General features: G+C 46.3%; 1 protein-coding gene and 1 long non-coding RNA gene across 4 annotated transcripts in view; one reads left to right on the top strand and one right to left on the bottom strand.

Moving 5' to 3' along the window:
* LOC142576640 (general transcription factor 3C polypeptide 3-like) overlaps nt 1–20,920 on the bottom strand; it is a 255,854-nt gene that overhangs the window by 155,557 nt on the left and 79,377 nt on the right. For all 3 annotated transcript variants that reach the window (XM_075686857.1, XM_075686856.1, XM_075686854.1), the window contains exons 8-9: nt 15,224–15,311; nt 184–242 (exon numbers count right to left, since the gene is read on the bottom strand). In XM_075686857.1, the coding sequence (XP_075542972.1) occupies nt 184–242; nt 15,224–15,311 (147 nt within the window). The remainder of the gene's footprint in view (nt 1–183; nt 243–15,223; nt 15,312–20,920) is intronic.
* Nucleotides 1–20,920, top strand: part of LOC142576641 (uncharacterized) — a 149,529-nt gene that overhangs the window by 114,617 nt on the left and 13,992 nt on the right. The gene's annotated exons all lie outside the window — the stretch shown is intronic.

Raw genomic sequence — 20,920 nt, 5'->3', positions numbered from 1 at the left:
AAGCTTTCAAAAATGGTAAATTTCATTGTTATTTTCTGTAACGTTCCAAAAATTAGTAGATAAAAAAAAAAGGCTTGACCAGTGAATCACAAAAAAATATAAAGGATTCAGTAGCCATAGGAATAGAGCACACATGTGCAACTTCATCCGCAGTGCTGGACAACATAGCTCTGCGCCACTCACCATCAATGCAGCTGAGTACATCTTCTGGGTCAGCTGCAGCTCCAACAGCATGTTGATGTCTGCACATAGCCCAGCACAGAGAGAGAGAGAGAGAGAGAGAGAGAGAGAGAGAGAGAGAGAGAGAGAGAGAGAGAGAGAGAGAGAGAGAGAGAGAGAGAGAGAGAGAGAGAGAGAGGCATCAATTAGATGTCAATCGTGGCAACAGTTTATCCACAGCAAGCAGCCGTACTCACAGGGAAAGCAAAGACACACAAAATGATGATGTGGTTGACTAAAAGACGCCATTGCAATACAGCTTGTCTACGGTCTTGATAAAACCGACAAAAGTGGTCGAATTATCTGGCAGGCCAAATTAAAAGAAAAGCACAAAGAGTAGGGGTGTGCGAATACTAAATAGCAGATTTTCGATCAAATATTGAATTTAATATCAGAAATTTTATCACAAAGTTTCATGCTTACAAATTTGGGGCAAGAATACACGGTGCTGCACATGACCTGTACTTTAATAGCATTAGGAGTTAGGATACACAGTATGGTCTACTCTTACTAAAGGGAACTCCAAATTAGAATGACAGCAATGATTAGAGCTCAGTTCTAGTAAAGTTAAACCTTCACATAATGAATTTGGTAAAATCAGCCACTTGCTTTGTTATATCGAAATTTCATTTTATTGAAAGTCAACCTTTTATGCATAAGTACAGTCAGCGGTGAATTTTCTTTACACAGAAGAGGCTGCAATATTTTCCAAATTACTGGACAATTGGAGAAGGAAATCTGAATGGGAAAAGAAATAATTTTGTTGAATTTGAGAGTTCGTAACGAAAGATTCAGTTTCGTGCCGTGTCGACGACATAGGTATTACATAGGCAGTATGAAACGAAGTCAGCCACGCTTTCGCATCTACTCCACCCCCGCATCTGATATTGTTGCCGGCAGAGCGACAACGCTATCTTGAAAAGCACCAGCAGCGGGGAGCAAATGCTTGGTCTGTCTTCGACTTCAACGTGTCTCCAAAACTCGAGATTACACAACCTCCAGTACTAAAGATGCAGGAAGATAGCGCACCTGATGCCACGCTATCTCGGCACACCCACTCTTTCCACACGCAGAAGATTATGCCTCACAAGCCAGAGGTCCTGTTTTGGGTTATCGTCACAGAAGGAGGCTCTTGGCAAACAGTGGTTAGTGGGTTCCTGCAGCGCACGTTAAAAAACTCTAGATACTTCGTATTCTTTCGGCATTCAGAGCTCCTTGAAAGTCGTGGAAGGGTTAAATTTAAGTGAGACATGTGCCAATGCTGCAATGTCTGTAGATATTGAGGAACTGTTCTATTCTATCCCACACGAGGACCTGTTCACAGCTGTGCGTGATCTCATTGAAGAACAAGGGAAAGTACCGTTTTTCAATTCATGTGCTTTGTCACTTCATTCTTTTATGGAACTTCCCACGTTTTACCTATCAAGTACTGTAGTGTCCCATAACAAGGATGTCTTCATTCAGAGAAAAGGCATTTGCATCAGATCTACGGTTGCTCCTGTATTGTGTCACATTTCTTTATCCAAGTTTGACAGTAATGTAATTCACAGGCTGCAGGACAAACAAATTGTGTGAATCTTTAGGTATGTGGTTAATTTTTTAGTACTTTTACGGTTAAATTTCGATGATAGTCTAGAATGAAATGCGAGAAGGATTTTAACATGCTTTGAAGAGTCTTCTAGAGATCTTAGGTTTACTTATGAACTTTGCAAAGTAACCTTTATTAGATTTCTCGATTTGGAAATTAAATTTCAAAGTGAGAGTCACATATGTTGGTGTCGCTACACTAGATAGAAAAAAGCGCCCCTCCCGTACGAATCATCCCGCTCTAAATCAATAAAGAGAGGTGGAGCTTCTTTGTGCTTCACGAATGCTCTAAAGAAGAGCTGCACCCACACTCTGTGTAGGAGAGTGTTGATGCCCAAAGGTTAACGTCGGAAGGTTACTCGGCCTCACTTTTGACGGCTGAAACCTTGCTTAGGAAAAATGACAAAAAAGAAACCCGTGCAAACCACGGACAGTGAATCATAAAAAAAAAAAAGGTTGTAGTGATGACGTATTTGCATGGCTTGACTCATAACCTTAAGCATGTGGCCACAAGGAATGGCATCCCACTGGTGTTTTCTGCGCCAAGCAGACTGGCAAGGTTGTGCAAAAGCATCACATGAGAGAAGAAAGATACGAGCAGTAGCTGTGGAACCAAGCACACCACTTTTCTCTCAAAAAGTGTGCATCTTGGGTCATGTATCAGATACCTCTCTCATGTGGATTACATTGGCCAGACAGGCTGCTGTATCAATGAGCACATGCATTAGCATCACAATTTGCTTCCTAGTGGTACAGGAGAGAACCTAACCTGGCATTGCAAAAATTGTGATTGCTGACCAGTTTTTGAGAGTGTTTTGCTTGTGGAGAGAGTGCAGTAGACTAGAAAGAGAAATAAGCCAAGTGTTCCACATCAGAAAGTCGGGTGCACATTTATGTGTGAGTGAACTTTCGGCCCATCTCCTTGATTACAAATTTCAATTTTTAAATTTACCATGATAATTCATATGTTGAGGGGCCCTTGCTAGGAGGGGGTGTGGCTAGGCTTTTTTGCATTGATCTTTGACTATAAACCTCGTTTGACGTAGTAGTCCTGTGGAAGGTGGAGAGGTGGCAAGGTGGAGAGAAGGAATTAATTAAGGAGAAACGAGACATCCACCCAATCGTAGCAATTGCTACAAAGGAAACCTAAAGTACATTTGCCTTTGCTTCAAGTTGATGAGTCACAGTGAAGATCTTTTCACCGTACTAGGTTCTTTAACGTAGTCAACACAGACTGATTTACAAAATATGAAGCGCAGGCTCTCTGTCGCACACACACAAACAATGCTTTATATGAATTTGACGACATATGACGGTTTGCAACAGGACTCAATGAACGCTCAGGGGAGGCGCAGGTTCGCATGCAACTCTACACAATGGGATGGCAAGCTTTTCAAGTCTTCAGTAGATTCGGGCTATCAGAGGAAGAGGCTAAGGACTACGAAGCTGTCAAAAAAAAGTTTGACGGACACTTTGTGAAAGAACACAGCATTGTGTATGAGAGTGTCTGCATCCACAGATGCGCGCAAAGGCAGGGAGAATCTGTAGAACAGTTTGTCACTATGCTACATGTCTTGGCGTACGGTTGTGACTTCGGCAACGTGAAGGAACGGATGATCTGAGACAGACTTGTTGGGCTCCGCGACGCAAAGCTCTCAGAGGCTCTACAAATGGATTTGCAGCTCACACTGGCTTCAGCGCTGGCAAAGGCTCGCCTAAAGGAGAATGTCCAACAGCAGCAGTGTGCTCTACGGGGAGACGACAGCCAGTCATCGAAACTTTGAGACCAACGCCCCAACAGAGACACCGGCAACACGATGGCCTGGTGCGTCCACAGACTGTGATTTGTGTGGTGCGCAACATGGTGCGGTGCTCAGGACGGACAGCAGACGACAAGGAGTGTGCGCGCTGAGGCGAATTCCGTGCTGGAGGAAAACGACGCCGCCGAAATGCGCAGCGCAAGAAAAGTAAACAAGAGTAAAATGCGAATCAATTAGGAAAGGCCACGGGGTATCAGGCAGCCAATCGGAAAATGACTAATCAGCCAGAGCGGAAGAAAAGGCGAAGCGCACTGGCAGAAGGGGGGAGACGCCGCGAGACTTCCAGGAAGCGACGCCAGGAGAAGGTCGGCCACCGGACCGGGAGTTGAAGACGGGCCGTCGGTTTCTGGACCCGAGCCACGAGGACTTCACTCGACCGGGGCCTCCTGCCAACCCGTTCCTGCGCGTCGCCAGTCTACCCGAGCATGCCGCCAGCTGCTCAAGGTCGGCGAGCTTCTGTGCCTGTGGGCGTGACGAGAGCAGTCGGGCTACGGGCCCAAGTTCTACACCCAGCTTCCCGGCCAGAATGCCACCCCCATCTGTCGTGCCGCCAAGCCACCTACCTTCTATCTCCAAGCCAGAGCAAGGGCGCTCCAGCCGCCCGGTCAACCATCCTATACACCTACCTTTGGTGAGACCGGCACGACTCCTTTCATCAACTTGTTGCCGCCTCTCCACGTTGAGACTGTTATGCGTCCCTGCCGTCGTGGCAAGCCCGGACACGCGCACTAGTTAATGTCATGCTAGCCCCAAGTGTGTTTTTTACTGCCGTGATGTCTGCTTGAGTGTTTATTTTATGCTTTCTATTTCCTTCTATTTATTTTAAGCCTCTTTCTAGTTTCATTAAAAGTTTGTGTGTGTTTTCGAAACCAACGGCTTTGTCCCCAATTGTGCATCACAAATTGGCGTCCGCGACAGGACAAAGCCGTTTGTTTTGATTTTTTAAAATTCTAACGGCTAGGAACTATGGCTAGCACACGAGACCTGTTAGCCTTAGCCGAACGCATGGGGCTGGAAGGTGCGGAGTTGAGGGCATGGTTAAACGAGCAGGAAGCGCGTGTGCGAGAAGAGTGGGCAGCGGAGCGCGAGGCTAGGTAGGAGGAGCTTGTATTAGAGGAGAATAATTTACAATTACGGCTTAAAGTCGTGGAAGCTGAGGGCAATCGTGGCGAGACAAGCCAACGACAGCTAGAATTGGAGGAGCAAACGCTTAAGTTGCACCTTCAAATGGCAGCAACGGATGCTGCAAGAACAAGTGAACCGAGGGCCTGGATGGAATGCCCCATTCAGCGTGAATCCTCACAGTTTGATACCGGGATTCAATGAAAGCCGGTACGACTTGGATGCCTATTTAAAAAGGTTTGAAAGCGTCGCCACCGGACAAGAATGGCCTAAAGACAAATGGGCCAGGGCTCTAAGTTTATGCTTGAGCGGAGAAGCTCAGAAAGTTTTTGGACGTCTGTCTCCGGAAGACTCCCTCGACTACGATAAAGCCAAGATGGCATTGCTCCAGCATTTTTGTTTTACGGCGGAAGGCTACCGAGAGAAGTTACGACAGAGCAAATCCCAAGATGGCAAAACTGGAAAACAATGCGCAACTAGGCTACTGAGTTTCTTTGATTGGTGGGTGGAAATGTCCAAAACCGAAAAGGAGTGTTTGGCACTTCGCAACCTAGTGGTGGCAGAGCAGTTTCTGAACAACTGTCATCATCGGTTAGCACTCTTCCTGTGCGAGAAGAGCTACCGCCAGCTAGATGACATGGCCGAAGCTTCCGATAATTTCTTAGAGGCTCAGAGACAGCCCAATTTGTTAGTGTTCAGGCAGAAATCGGAAGGCATTAACCCTAGGGAGAAAAACGGAAGCTCATCCGAGAGAGTTCCAATGCGATGTTTCATATGTGGAAAACTGGGTCACGGGGCATCGGACTGCTGATCTAAGCTGAGGCAACCGTACTGCGGATATTGTCGTAAGCCCGGGCATGATGTCAAAGCCTGCACTAAAAAAACGGTCCACGAAAGAAGACGTCTTGCTTATTGTCGCCAGAAGAGCGCCTGGAAGATTCCAACACAGCTGTCGTTGAACAAGAAGACATCTAGCAAGGTGAAGACCCACACAGGGACTGTAGCACGCAAGATGCCAGTGCTAAAGAGCGTCATCTTCGGACAGACCGCATCAGTCTCGCGAGATACGGGAAGCAATACGTTGGTCGCGCGTCGTTCCCTCGTACCAGACAAGGCTCTGACAGGTACCACCGCTAAGCTTGTCCTGGCGGATGGCAGCAGCATTGAAGTTCCCGAGGCTAAGGTTGAAATTCTTTCACCTTATTTTTCTGATACGGAGATTGTCAAGTGTATGACAGCTCCTTTATATGATGTTATTATCGGAAATGTACCAGGATCACCAGAAGCTCATGATCCAGATAAAACCTGGACGGAAAGGCTGAAGAAGAAGCCCATCGAAGATGGTATAGCAAGTGGGAAAAGAACCAAGGTAGAAGACCATTCCCCGGATGCTTTGCTGGTCGGCATCAAGTGCCGAGACCAACAGCCGAAAACATCCACGATCAATATCAGTGCCTTGAAAATAACCAAGAAGGATCTTACCATGGCCCAGAATGAAGATAAGACCTTAGAGTCTTGCAGGAACAAAGTTGGCCAAGTGTTTCAAGGCAAAGGATTAGCATCCTACTCATTCGAAGTAGTAAGGGGAGTGCTGTATCGTTGTTACCAGCTACCCTCAGGCAAAATGACCAAACAAGTGATAATACCTCAAAGATTACGCGGCCAACTGCTCACTTCGGCACACGAAAGTCTTATGTCAGGACACCAAGGAATTAAGAGAACAATTGATCGCGTTCTGGAATCCTTCTAGTGGCCAGGAGTTCAAGAAGCAGTGAGAAGATACGTACGCTCTTGCGACACTTGCCAGCGAACGTATCCTCAGAGCAAGGTAGGCAAGGCACCTCTTGGTCGGGTGCCTTAAATAGACACTCCATTTGAAAGAGTGGCGGTGGACATAATTGGACCCTTAAAGCCTATGCCACCTATGTAAGGGTAACTGATACATACTGAACCTGGTGGACTTCGCTACACAATATCCAGATGCGATAGCTTTGCCGTCGATCAATTCGGCTACGGTGGCCGAAGGACTGGTAGAAATGTTTTCTGGCATTGGATTTCCACATGAGCTACTGTGCGACCAGGCCTCCTGTTTCACTTCGGACCTAATGAGAGAAATAAATGACTTGCTGGCTATCAAACATCTAAGCTTGATGCGGTACCATCCCATGTGTAATGGTCTGTTGGAGCGATTTAATGGCACGTTGAAACAAATGCTACACAAGTCATGGGACCGATTACTAGCACCCCTCTTGTTTGCATATCGTGAAGTGCCTCAAGCCAGCATGGGGTTTTCTCCTTTCGAGTTAATCTACGGTTGACATGTCCGAGGCCCACTCAGTCTACTTAAGGAACTATGGACAGGAGACCACCTAAGCAAAGAAATCAAGACGACATATGGGTATGTCTTGGATCTCCGAGATCGTCTGGAAAAGACACTACGGTTGGCACAAGGGAACTTGTCGCGATCTAAAGCGACCCAGAAAAATTACTACGACTGGGGAAGCAAGATACGCCAGCTGAAAGTTGGTGACCGTGCCCTTATCCTGCTTCCAACGACGGCAAACAAACTGTTGATGCACTGGAAGGGGCCTTTCTAGGTCACAGGAAAAAAAAAAGCAACATTGATTACTGGACTTGGGACATACTACAAAGCTGTTCCATATCAACATGCTGAAGCGCTATGAAAAGCGTGAACTGGAGAGTTCCCCACAGTCAGCATCATTCATCGTGGTGGAGGAAGAGGAGACAGACACCCCTATACCTACCTTCACAACAAATGAGGGCCCGGGTGTAGAAGCATATAAACTTGGCGATGACCTTCAAAAAGTCAACATGCGGAACTTCGCAGGTCGGACTACATGAGTAGAATACAGAGGGGGCTACAACCCTGCGCCTCTCGCAGGGGCGCAGCCGGGGGGGGGGGGAGGGGTCTAATGGGGCTTCAGCCACCCCTCCCCCCCCCCCCCCCGAAATTTTTTTCAGCTGTCCATGCACCGCCGCCCAAAGCAACCCCCAGCGCAGGAAATCATTCTGGATTTTGTCTAGAATGTCTCTTTCACGCTCGAAAAGCCAATTCACCGCGAAAATTGCGAACTCGGGCTAGATTTCGCGGCAACGCCCATGCACCGGGAGTCACATAACGCAAGCAGCACCATCCGAGCACAAAGTTTCAAGGACGTTTTGATGGCGAACGGGCTCGCCACAGCATCTCACAGAGGCCGCGGAATCTACACTCTATCATGGAATCTACGGAGTGCATGGATGTCAATTCCGAAACTTTATGGGTATAAAGTTCTCATAAACTTTTGATGTGAAAGGTGTATTGACATTTCCAAACATGTGCTTTAGATTTTCAATTGCAGAACTTTGCAAGTTTAATGTTCCCATAAATATTTGACGCCAAAGGTGCATTAACTTTTCCAAAGTCGTACATCGGGCCATACAACGCGACAAGCCTAATCAACACACTATCAGACAAGTTGACAAAGCCCGCAGCGAGGCCCAATGAGACGAAGCATTGTGGTGGTTCATTCGTGCCGTCATGTAACATAAAAAATATCAACATTGTTTTTCACCTGCGCCAAAGCATCCAGTGAAGACACTAAAGCCAGCCAAGGCAACTACGTTCTTATTTATTTTTCTACTTTGACTCTTAATCGCGAGGACACATTGAGCCTCTTCAATTTTTTTGTTCTCGCTCCCCTACCCGGGGGCTGCCAGAGTCAGTGAGAGCGCATGCGTTTTTCTCGTGTTGCCCCGACCACCGCGTGGCGCACTTCGGTGCGCATTTGGTTTTTTCTGACTGAGTGCATTTTCGCCTGGCAGAGTTTTGGACGCTTTCTAGCTAGCAGACGAGAAAAATAAACAATGGTCGTTCGCAGCCATCACTGTGGGGACTTGACGGATTGCACCGCGTTCGCTTGAGCGCAACCTCTCCAGAAAGTCTTGTCTGTGGTGTTGGGTTGCTGAGCACGATGTCGCAGGATCGAATACTGGCCACAGCGGCCGCATTTTGGTGGGGGCGAAATGCAAAACCACCCGTGTACTTAGATTTAGGTGCACGTTAAAGAACCCCGGGTGGCCGAAATTCCCGGAGTCCTCCACTACGGCGTGCCTCATAATCAGAAAGTGGTTTTGGTACGTAAAACTCAATATTTTTTTTTTAATTCTTGTCTCGCCGGTGTAGGATACCGAGAAGTATGCGCATGGTTATTGGTGGACCAAGCGTCTCGTGTTCTCTTTGATATTCCTTTAATAGCCACATTAGTTGCCCAAAGTAGGCATTCGATTGTGACCAACATACTTCTCCTAGCGTTTTTTTGTCATTACCGTTCCCCCGCCCCACAAAAGGAAAAAAACAAAAAAACCTTGCATCGCAGCGAATTGTCGCATGGGGAAAGTTCTATTTTGTTACTTCTTTTGCAGAAAGTAATGGGCCATGGGACGCTTCAGCTATTGGATACTCTTACTATATTATTGCGATAGCAATTATATGGAGACTCTAGGCGCATTCCTGTTGTCGCCATCGCCCTCATGTTCCGCATAAAGTCCAAGGGCGATAACATCATGACTGCGCTCCGCATGCTGTATGTGCGAGTGAAAGCGTGTGCGGGGTGAGGGTGAGCCGACGATGGTGGCTCAGTTTTGTGTGCGCAAAGGAGAAAAGCGGAGAGCAAGCGCGCCGCATACATCGGGGGGAGTGGATAGAATGGGGGCAGGATTTAGGATTCTGTGAATGTGTGATTGCATAACATGTTTATTTGCCTTGTCTGACCCATTATATACCGTGACGTTTTCTTAGATACGTAGATTTATTGGAGACTTATACCTATGTTTAGATATCTTGTTGCGAGGTTTTGTGTATACGTACAGTGAACTTTGTTTCCAATGGCAATTTTTTGCCCTTTATCAAGCTGTAGCTTCGCATTTCTAATGTACGAGGGCAAGTCAAATGAAAGTGAGCCTAACCACCCCGCGCCATTATTGTTCTGTTCATTATCTGCAAGGCTTGCACGTAGCACGCAGGCATCTCTCATTTACAAAAGTGGCACGCAGTTGTGAGGACAAATGTTCTTTAATGCGCTCATACACTGGGTCGAACATGGTTGCGTGACATAATGGACACTCCAGAAGTTGAGCAGTCTGGTGCCATGAGGTTTTTGACAGCTGAAGGTGTTTCCCAAAAAGAAATTAGTCACCATATGGCTGTCGTGTACATTGAACATTGCATTTCATTGGCCACTGTGAAGCGTTAGAACAAATGGTTCAAAGAAGGATGTGAAAGCTGCAAAGACAATCCCAGACCGGGCCAAAGCCATCGTGTAATCACCCCTAACAAAATTACAAAGGTTGATGAGCTGATGACACAAGAACGAAGGATAAGCATTGATGAACTGGCAGAGCGTGTGAACATCAGTCACGGTTCAGTTCACTGTCACCGTTCGGTTCACTGTCACCGTTCACGCCATAATTCATTAACATCCCGGTTATCGGCTCTTGTGTGCACAATGGATGCAAAAATTTTGAACCACCGCCAGAATAAGGAGAAGTTTGGCGTTGCCCTTACTCATCTGATCCGGTATCATGATAAGGGTGACGATTTCTTGTCTGCAATTGTGGTCGGGGACGAACCATGGTGCCACTACTATGAGCCTGAAACATGACGGCAAAGCTTACAATGGAAACATTCGAATTCACCATCCCCAAAGAAAGCAAAGGCCATCAGTTCCGCCGGAAAGGTGTTGTTGACTTTTATTTTTCGATCGTCAGGGGCCATTACTGATAGAATTTACCAAATCTTGAGAGACTATCAATTGTTTCCAGTATTGTGAAACGGCGGATCGGCTGCGTGTTGCAATCAAGAACATGCTACGTGAAAAATTGACGAATGGGGTCATCTTGTTCCACGACAATGCATGTCCCCATGTCGCTGATGTGGTTAGTATAAAACTGCCGAAGTTCAAGTAGGAAACGCTGCAATATCCACCATACAGCTCAGATCTGTCGTTTGCGACTTCCACATTTTGGGGCAACCGAAAAAACAGCTCAAGGGAACCAGATTCGTCTTGGACGATGACGTGAAAGTCAGTTGCAGACGTTTTGAAGCAGCAACCCAAGGAGCTTTAATGCGACCCTGAAACGATTTTGACGATTTTCTACAAACGTACTGAGTTGTTAGAGTAGGTCCTTCTGATCATTAATTGACACATCTAAGTGCTCTGCATAAAGCGTGTAATTTATTATGAGGTTTTAAAAATGCACATCGCTGCTGATCACAGCACACCGCTCGGCGGAATTTTAAGCCGCCCCTACCCACATGATGGAAATCGCCCATATGACGTCAGTGGGGCCAGCTATCTGACTGGCCAACCAGTGCGCGTGATCGATAATTTTTCCAACTTTATGGTAAACAAATTATGTTCGTAATAGTTGGAATGTTAGTTAATTTGTTTTTATAGAAAGAAAGTAACATAAAGAGAATGCACAAGAACAATTTTTCAGTACACTTAAGCACTTCCGGCACACAGCAAGTGTCGTCTGCTTGTGTTACAACGTGCTCCGTCTTTGACGAGAGCTCCGCCGTCAGTGTCAATTTGTCTTTCCGTGAGCACTATGATTCGACTTTGTTGCGTTGTGGACTGCAAACGCAGCGACTGGCAATATGTCAAGCTGTGGCATCGTGTCCCTCTGCAAGCCAGTAGACGAGCGGACTGGCTGCAGCGCATTGAACTACAGCTATCCGATCGGCGCCAGGATTTGTGCGATTGTGGCCGTCACTTTACACCGGAAGATTACTAACGCAATAGCGTTTTGCGACTCCGGTATTAGGGTAAACACAAGCGCAAGGCGACAGGACCTGGCCGAGTCCCCTTGCGTGTCGTTTCAGGGGATGAACAGAAGCGCAAATGTGAACGGTCTGCAAAGTGCAGCCACCTGATGGCACAGGGCTCAACCACACACATTAGCAGTAACAAAATGTGTTCTTCTTTGCTGCTGGTGTAAATTTTTCACAGGAGTGTAATCGTTAACACGTTCTTGCTAATGTTTAAAATGTTTTACACTTGGTTAGAGCAATATTAGCTCTTTCTTTGGCTGGTTAAGCTCTGTGCCAACTGGTGGCTGAAACGTGGAGATCGATCAAGCAGCTCACATACGTCTACGCTAAAGTTCCTTCATCAGCTTGAGTTTATGCCTCCACCGTTCCGTCGAAATGTTCAGCTAGTGTGTGATTACCGGAATACCAGACACGTTCGGCGCTACGACAGAATGCTCGCAATGCAAGCTGCTTCGATAGCTCTCGCTTGGGGTCGATAGCCAAAAGGCTAGCAGAGAGGTTTCGCACGGGCGGGGGCGGGCCCCAAAACAACCGGAAGAGGACGATGTGATGTCGCATCGTGACGCAGAAACAGTGAAGGCGGAGCTTAGCCCCGATCGCTCGGCAAACGAATTGAGGAGGAAAGGCATGGCTAGGGAGGAGGGTAACTTGTAGTCGCTTGTAGCTCCATTAATACGTAATGCTTCACTTAAATTGTGGTGCGAATGTTCTACTTAAGCTGTACCCTACGCGTCTACAAAATTTGTCCGAACCGTTTCAGGCGCCCTTTAACTGCCCTTAAGGGCTAAAAATTGTCACAGGCACGCCCGAAAAAGCTCTTAAGGCCTGCCAATACACTTATTAGGCATATCGGTGCTCGTACTGTGACAATAGACGGGGGTGCACGCATGTATAATTAAGGAATACATACTGTGTCCCGTGACAATTGCCCCTTCCCATGCTCGTTATCCTTCACCGCGTAACACTGCTGTACTAATGCAAAGCTAACTTTTGAAGACTGGCATTATGCAATGCGCTGTGCTCTGCGACCTTCGAAGCCAATCATGAGGATTACAAAGGCAGAGTCGGTGCAATTGCTGACAGCGGCGAATTCTTTCAATGAAAAACACAGCAGCGCACGGCAAGAAGTTTAATAGCAAACGTAGAAGTAGGTAGGCATAACGTTGCCGCGGTGGTGGCTATGGCCGTCAACGGATCTGCGTGCGAGAGTGCCGGTTTGAGGTGGTGAGATAATCAAAATGGCGGCGGTGATGGCTTTGATTAATGCCCTTTCAGACCTGCAGTCAGGGCAATATACATTGACTATATGGAGCACGTGGTGGTGCTGCAAAGCAGTGCGAATTATCAGGCATGTTCAAAAAATCGGGCGTCTAGAAAATTGCTCGTTAACTACTCGGCTATACCTCGTGCCGATGACATGGCGTCAATGACGATTCGTTACAATTCCTCTGTTACTGAAGGCAGCATTAACACGACTTTCGTTCCCTTTCAATAAAGCTACAGCTAATTTTCCCTGATGAAAGCACAAATTCCCTGAGAATTCCCGGTTTTCCCAGTTGGTAGACACACTGGTTATGCCATACCAATCAATATCCAACTGTCTCTAGAACACGCACTGCCATTGACATTATTCATGTGGCATAGCTCATCCGCCATGCACACAAACTGCATATTCTAAGAATGTATCAGAAGGAAACATCAACCAGTAAGTCAAAATATGTGTGCACTGGTGGGATAAATTTAATGGTTGGAGGCAAGGTTAGTTAAAGGGACACTAAAGTGAAAAATGATTTTTTCTGCATCAGTAAATTACCTTTCTACAACTCCAAAAACACCACTCTTACAACGATAAGATGTTTGGTAAGCCAGAAAAAAGCGCAAAAACGAAATACGGGTGGCGACGCCTACTTAAGTTCCTGCACTTGGTGGCTGAGATGTCATGGATTTTTATGGCATCTTATAGGGCCTACCAATTATATATAGCGGTACAGATTGACTACATTGTGTTCTAAAGGAACCAAATATTAAACATGGCAAGTTTTGGGAACCTTTACTCAGCCAACGTGGCCCAAATGCGAAAACATACTTTGGAATCCCTGACGTCATGCTGATGTACCGGCGCTGGCGTTTCGGCGCGAAATTCAAATACTGATACTTGGACCTTCATTTTCTCATCTAATAATCAAACTATTTTTTTGAAATGACTGCTTGCAGGGTTCTCAAACAATGCTTCTTTAGTCTAAACTGATTTATTGTTTCGCTTTAGTGTCCCTTTAAATAAAAGGCTTGGCCTACTACTGCAGGTTGAATACATAGAAAGCTATCAAAGAATGAGAGAAAAAAATCACTTGGAAAGGTCCAGCAGTAAGCTGCATAACATGAACAATGTGGAGCTTTGTGGCTCCACAGCTAAACAAAAGTTATCTATTCCTGTGGTGCAAGCAAAAGGATACAGATGGATAACATTTTATTTATTGAAAGTGCCATAAAGCTCCACTTTGTTCATTTTATGATGCCCTTTCAGAGTCTTTGCGAGTGCATGTTATTCTTCCTCTCTCATCCTTTGATCTCTTGTAAACCTGTAGCAGCATGTTAATACTTTTGCTCTGCTAGCCTTTCCATCTATCATCAAAATTTCTCTCTCCAGTGCGCACATATTTTGACACACTGGTTGATGTGTGTGCACTGTGCCAGCGGTCTGGCACAGTGCAGCACAAACATTCTCAGCAGTTTGCATTCTGAGCAAGTGCAAAATATTCTATCTTTTTGCTCACCACTGTAGTACAAAGCAAGGTGCGCATAAATCTAATGCGCACCACATCTTATAACACTAAACAAAATGTATCGTGCCTCTGATTATGGCACTCACAAGATGAAAACTGTACAGTAAACCTCCGCAGAATGGAAGGCCATTTGAATATAATGTCCACTGTCGTCAATCTAAAACAGATTTCTATCACTGTATATGGACTACAACATGTTGGCTCTCCATGCAGACCGCTTTGATATCTTGCATTTCTTGAACAACTCAACAACCATCACAAATGAAATAAAGGCATACAGCTAGACTATAACCAATTTTTTAGCTGATCCTGTAATGCATGCAATTAATGAAATAGTCAAAAACATGAGACAGAACTCAGCTGTTTTATCAAGTACAATAACGTATCTTTTGAATGAGCCTTTATGATTAAATCCTGAAGGCTGAACATCGTCACCACTACCCTACATGAAAAACTTGTTCTGCTGCCATCTTGTGACGACAATGATGCTGCCTCTGATGGTAGGCTAATGCACAGGCCAAGATTTTGATTCATTACGTGATTAGAAGGTGCAGGCGAGTTACAGTCCATTTGGAAGAAAGGTATGCCTTAGAATCAAGTTCCAGGCGATTATTGAGCTCGAGACCTTTGGTTGTAATCAAATTATTTGAAAAACCAATTCAACTGGAGTCGAATTAATGGAAGTCTACTATATACTCCTGTAGCACAAGAGCCTTGCCTTCCTCAACTAATCCAGCTGATGTCAAGCCACATAAATGCCGAAGAATTAAAAAAGCAAATGACTAAGGTTGCACTCCTGGCATGTTAGGAAAGAGGACACCTCACAAAGTCATTATTTCGCTGGCATGCCATGGTACCTTCAGAGGAAACGTTCGCAGGGAATTTCTTGATGGCGTTGAGAAGCACCTGAGTGGCTGCAGCCAGGTTTCCCCTCTGGTGATGCACCTGCACATAGGTTCGTTAGGGGTGGGCTGCAAATACTATTCGAAACTATCAAATAATAAATCAAATATTGTTACATTCTGTTTAGTCCTCAAACCAAATTGTCGGTACTCACAAGCAAGAATATTTTTCTAATACAGTCAAACTCACTTATAACGACACTGGTTTTAATATACTGTCATGTGTCTTCAACGAGGACTGGTGACGTTTAGTGAGGGAAGCAGACTCCTTAAAAACATGGTGGTGGGGCCTAGCTATTTAGTGGGCAGGGTAGCACGCGCAATTCTTTTTTCTTGTCCTTGCGTGCCCCTTCTTTTGCACTGTGCCCACTACTGCAGGCGGCATTTAGCCCCTTCCTCGAAAAAGAGCATTGGCTCGAAGCTTATGAAGCAGTGCAAGAAAAGGAGGAGGAAACAAGAAACACGGGCAAGGCAGGGGCTCGCGTAATGAACACAGTGACAGCTACAGGAAAGATGAAAGTAAAGCAGTGATGAAACATGACATGCACAGTCTCAATAAACAGAGAGGTAACTGCATTAGCTGCCCATATGAGCGTAAATATAAAAAATGTAGAAATGAAGAAAAAAAAAATAATCACGAACACGCCACATATGGTTTCACACATACGACGTGAACGATATCAGGGCTATGTTGTTGTCTGCACCGTGTTTGAGCCGTGCTGCCCGGAACGACTTCCCAGTCCATGTCACTAATGCAGTGCAGCACTTTGCATGGGCCAAAATACCGGCTGAGCAACTTTTCACTAAGGCCGTGGTGGCAAACAGGAGTCCGCACCCACACTTGGTCACCGGGGTTGTAGCACATTTGTCTGTGGCTGATGTTATAATGCAGTGCATCTGCAAGCTGCTGCTGGCCGATGTGCAGCCACACAAGCTGGCGAGCTACCTCAGCGTGGTGAGCAAATTCTTCGGCGTCAGTAGTTAGGCACTCGTCGTCTTGACACAGAAGCATAGCGTCCAGCATCATTTGAATTTCGCAGCTGTAAAGGAGACGAAATGGTATGAAGCACGTCGTTTTGTCATATGTAAGAGGCATGGGGGCACACAAAAGAAAAGAAGAGGACGATGTGCGCCAACCAGTCCGAACGGTGCGAGCCGTTGAGGCGCGTGACCCGAAGTGTGATCGGAGAAGAAGCGGCGCCAAGGGGGGTCCTGACTATTTTTAGTTTTCAGTAAAATCTTTATATGCGGTGGGAAAATGTCTGTAGAAAAGAATCACTTTCGTTTTACAAAGCTTGGCATGGATTTCTTTAAAAAAAGTTATTTCACTAAAGGTGGAAAAGAGCATTTTGGAAAAGAGCACCGCGTTAACAAACTTTTCAGAAATCCCCCGCTGACTTCTTATAGCTTCAATGTAAAAATATTTCAGTACTACGAACTTCAGAATACCAAACATTTCTGAATAACGATCGTTATTCAGTTTCCCTCTGATGTTAACAATGCCTCAGTACTACAAATTAATATTCCAAAATCTGGGGATTCTTAGATTTCCATGTATCCTTTTTAGGCAGCCAAAACAGTAGGCTAGCACACAACAAGGTGCAGAGAGCAGACGTCACGGTGCATGGGTTCGGAAAACCTGAGACGGCGCCCGAGAAAAAAAGATTGCGAGCGAGCGAAGGCGACGACGCATCAGGTTTTGCGAGCGCAAGCTTTGCCCAGAAAGGTGTTGCCGAGCAATGACGGCGTAACATGCCTTTTTCCACCCATCTTTCTGCGGCCGTACCAGATACCCACGCAGCGAAATGTAACCTCCATACTCTAGGGGATGCCACACAGTCGCACTTTGCACTTTCCAGATGGTGTCACTTATGCACGCTTGCGCATTGACTTAGTTCATGTTTCCACCTCGAGCGAGACAGCTGCGGTGTCCACAGCAAGAAATGTGAAAAACAACAACAAACAAGAAACATTTCGTTTTGGAGCTGACATGGACGTACCTTTTGTTGGTAGCTTTCTCGGCATCAGCATCTGTTTTACCTGCGTCACTCTTATTATACAGTGCTTCGGTGGTGTGTGGCGGTGGAATTTATGCAAAACAGCAACAGCGTGTGTACTGACAGCCAACAGCGACGTTTTCATGGATTGCTCATATGGTGACAACTTATGAATTAATGGGTTCATGGGTGGAATGCTTAATTTTGGGGCTTTCACTATAACGATCTTTCAGAATAATGAACAATTTACCGCGGTTCCCTGAAGTCTGGTATATTGGGATTTCACCGTATAAGAAATTAGTGTGACCGGAATACATGCCTGACTTTTGTCTTCATCATCTTTAGATATCATCAGCTGCACAGCTTCGTAATGGCAGGTGCATTGAACAGTCCAAAAGGCATCGCATTCAAGTCATAGAGCCCATCTGGGGTGACAAACACAGTTCTTTTTTTTTTTTGTCGGATTCTGACATTGGTATTTGCCAGTAGTCTGATCCGAGGTCAACGCTAGAATATTCAGAGCCATATAGCGAATCTAGTGCATCCTCGATCCATGGAAGGGGGTAAACATCTCTGCATGCAGTAATCGACATAAAAACGCACTGAACCATCTTTCTTCTGCGCTAGAAAAACTGGGGAGGACCAGGTAGTCGAGGAAGGACGCATGAGATTTAGCCGAAGCATGCCTGGTACGTTTTTCTTGATGATCTTATCCTCTGTAAGAGACGCACGAAATGAGCACTGGTAAACAGTGTGGGGCCCACCAGTCTGTATGCATATGAGTAGCAGTGGTAGTCATATTGAGGACGAGTGAATTGGCGTCGAACAAGGAACGGTGTTTGTTCAAAGAGCAAGGAGACCTTTACTCTGGGAAGGTGCAGGACAGGGCTTATGGTTGCCGGCAACGATGTGGAAGAGGCATTACTTGGCGGCAATCTTGACTCTGGCGGCATTGCCAAAAGAGCGATGATTGAAACGGGATGAGAGTCAACAGTGAAAGTGACAGTTCATCCACGGGGCAACAATTCAGGTTCGGGAGTTTGATTTACGGCGGGAGGCAATGCAGAACTCTCAGAGGAACGAATGAACCCTCAGAACCCTCAGAGCTCAATCCCTCGAGACAGCCTATGGCCGCAGGGTAGAGTACGGGATGAGTATGTCGCTATCCACAAGATTGTTGGAGTTGACACTTATAATTTCTTCTCTAGATAGCCTATAAATGTAATCAGGGGAGGTGACCAGGCGAGTGCATTCTTCATGGTTAGGGAGAGAACAGCCGGTGGCATTCAATTGTATGAGGCACTGACGACAAGAGATAGAAATCCCACCCCAAGATGACTTCGTGGGTACACTCACAAAATACTGCAAAAACAATGTGGTGATGAATTTAATCTATGGAGATGCGAACAGTACACTGTGCGAATGGATGAATAATAGTGTTGGTTGCTCTATGAATAGAAAGGCCGGAGTACGGTGTGGTCACTTTTCGGAGGCGGGAACAAAAGTTCGCATGAATAATCGAAATGGCAGCCCCAGTGACGAGAGCTTTGACGCGTACACCTTCTACAAACACTGACAACAAGTTCGAAGGCCGCTCTGGAGGAATTGTGGGCTGTCCAGTGGATGCAGTTTCCCCTCCTAACTGCATTGGGGAGTTTTCCAAGCGGGCATTCTTGACAGAAGCGGGCCAGAGAGGCGACACTGAACGACGACGTGGAGAAGGTGACCTGCGGCGAGATCCACGAGAATTCACAGGCGTATCAGAAGGGTAGGAAGGGGAACGTGAGTATGATAGGAAGAGTGCTAGGATGTGCACCGATAGCCTATTGCTGGATGCACGCCTCTTCGTTTCTCAGGAGCATAGCCACATTGCTCATCCTGTTGACGCCTTCGACAAAATCGGGAGATGTCGGTGACGACGCCACTGGAGCGTGGTCTCCTGGTGTAGGCAGAGGGACACTAATTGCTGGAGAGACTGCCGCAATGTCAGCATACGTTAGTACTTGACGAGCACAGGGGCCGTCAGAGAACGGTAAATGCAAAGCAGACATGATCTCTTGCCTAATGATGTCGCGCAAGCCCGTTGGTGAAGAACTGATGGTATTTTCCGGAGTGCAAGAAGAGCACCGCCCGTGAAGCTCTTCATGGATGATGCTGCAGGCCAGCGTGCATAAGTTCATGGTCGAAGGGAGACGAATATCCAAGGTGTCGGTGCACAGCCGAAGGGACTGGAGTTCTTCAAGTCACTGGCCACTAGTGAACACATCCTGGATTGTAGCAGGATTTTGCATAGCAAGGGCGTTGAAGGTGACAGTGTCTATTACTTTAATAATGTGGTGTATTTGGTCGCTCTAAGACATGGTGGCATTCACACGCTTGCACAGAGCAAGCACATCCTCAATGTATAAGGTGTGTGATTTCCCAGAGAAAAGGATGCACTCACTGAGATTCTGTTCCGAAACTTCAGTGCAAACAGTGGGATCACCGAAAATCTGCCAAAGCTGTTGCGTGAACGTCACCAAGACAGGAAGAATGGGCTCACAGTTCCAAAACCAGGCTTTCGCGACATCGAACCGGTAGAATGGGACGCTCCGCAACTTTTGTGAACTTGTTGAAGTCACTTACGAGGTCGTAGTTTTAGAGCCAGTTCTCGATGTCATCTCCTCGTAGACCAGCAAGGACTTGTGGGTCTCATTGGCGGCTGTTGATGGTCACGACGGATGGTGAAGGCTGCAGTGTAGCGGCGGCATAGTATGTGCCTGGATTCACTGGAGCGAGCATGGCTGGTGGTGCGATGCGGCGACCTGAGCGGAGCTCCAGTGAGAATGTACGAGAGATTTTAGGGAACGAAAAGCACCTTCCACTACTTATGAGGCACTATCCAAAAGTTCTGGGAGGTCACTCGTAAAAAAGATGTGTTCACCATAACACCTAATCAGCACTGTCTTCTTCAAAGTAGTGCCCTTGAGCATATATACACTGACCCCAGCATTTCTGCCCTGATTTCATGTGTTCGTGGAACACTCCAGGCAACAGTGTGTTGAGGACTGCCTGCGATTCGAACTGAATCCCTTCAACAGTGTGAAACTGACGTTCTTTCAGCCTCAACTTCAACTTTTGGAACAAGAAAACGTCACGAGGGACGAGGTCAGGTGAAAAGGGTGGGTGCGGAAGAATGTACTGTGATTTGTTTGGAAGTCGGGAAATGTCGAACGAGTGATATGTGAGCGGGCACATTGTCGTGATGGAGAAGCCAGTTGTTTTTCTACTTCTTCGGACATTAGAGATTAATGGTCTCTCTTGAGCTCCTCAAAACGTCACAGTTTCACGGTCTGTCCAGGAGGCATGAATTCCTTGTGGACAATTCCATGTAGGCAAAAAGAAAACAATGAGCATGAACTTCACATTGCCACGAACTTAACATGCCTTTTTCAGCCTCGAGGAATTTGGCGACTTCCATTGCAACGACTGCTGTTTGGTGTCAGAACCGTAGCCATGAACCCATGTCTCATCCCCGGTTATTACACTGGAAAGGAATGTGGGATGGTCTCCAACTTGTTGCTTCCGTTCCGTACAGACAGAAACACGGTGCAGCTTCTGTTCGTCACTGAGCAGTCTTGGCACGAATTTTGCAGCAATGCACCACTTGTTCAAA

The sequence above is a fragment of the Dermacentor variabilis genome, chromosome 3, assembly GCF_050947875.1.
Source record: "Dermacentor variabilis isolate Ectoservices chromosome 3, ASM5094787v1, whole genome shotgun sequence".
Classification (NCBI taxonomy): Eukaryota; Metazoa; Arthropoda; class Arachnida; order Ixodida; family Ixodidae; genus Dermacentor; species Dermacentor variabilis.
Note: the sequence above shows the minus strand (reverse complement) of the source record. Positions and strands in the feature narration are given on the sequence as shown.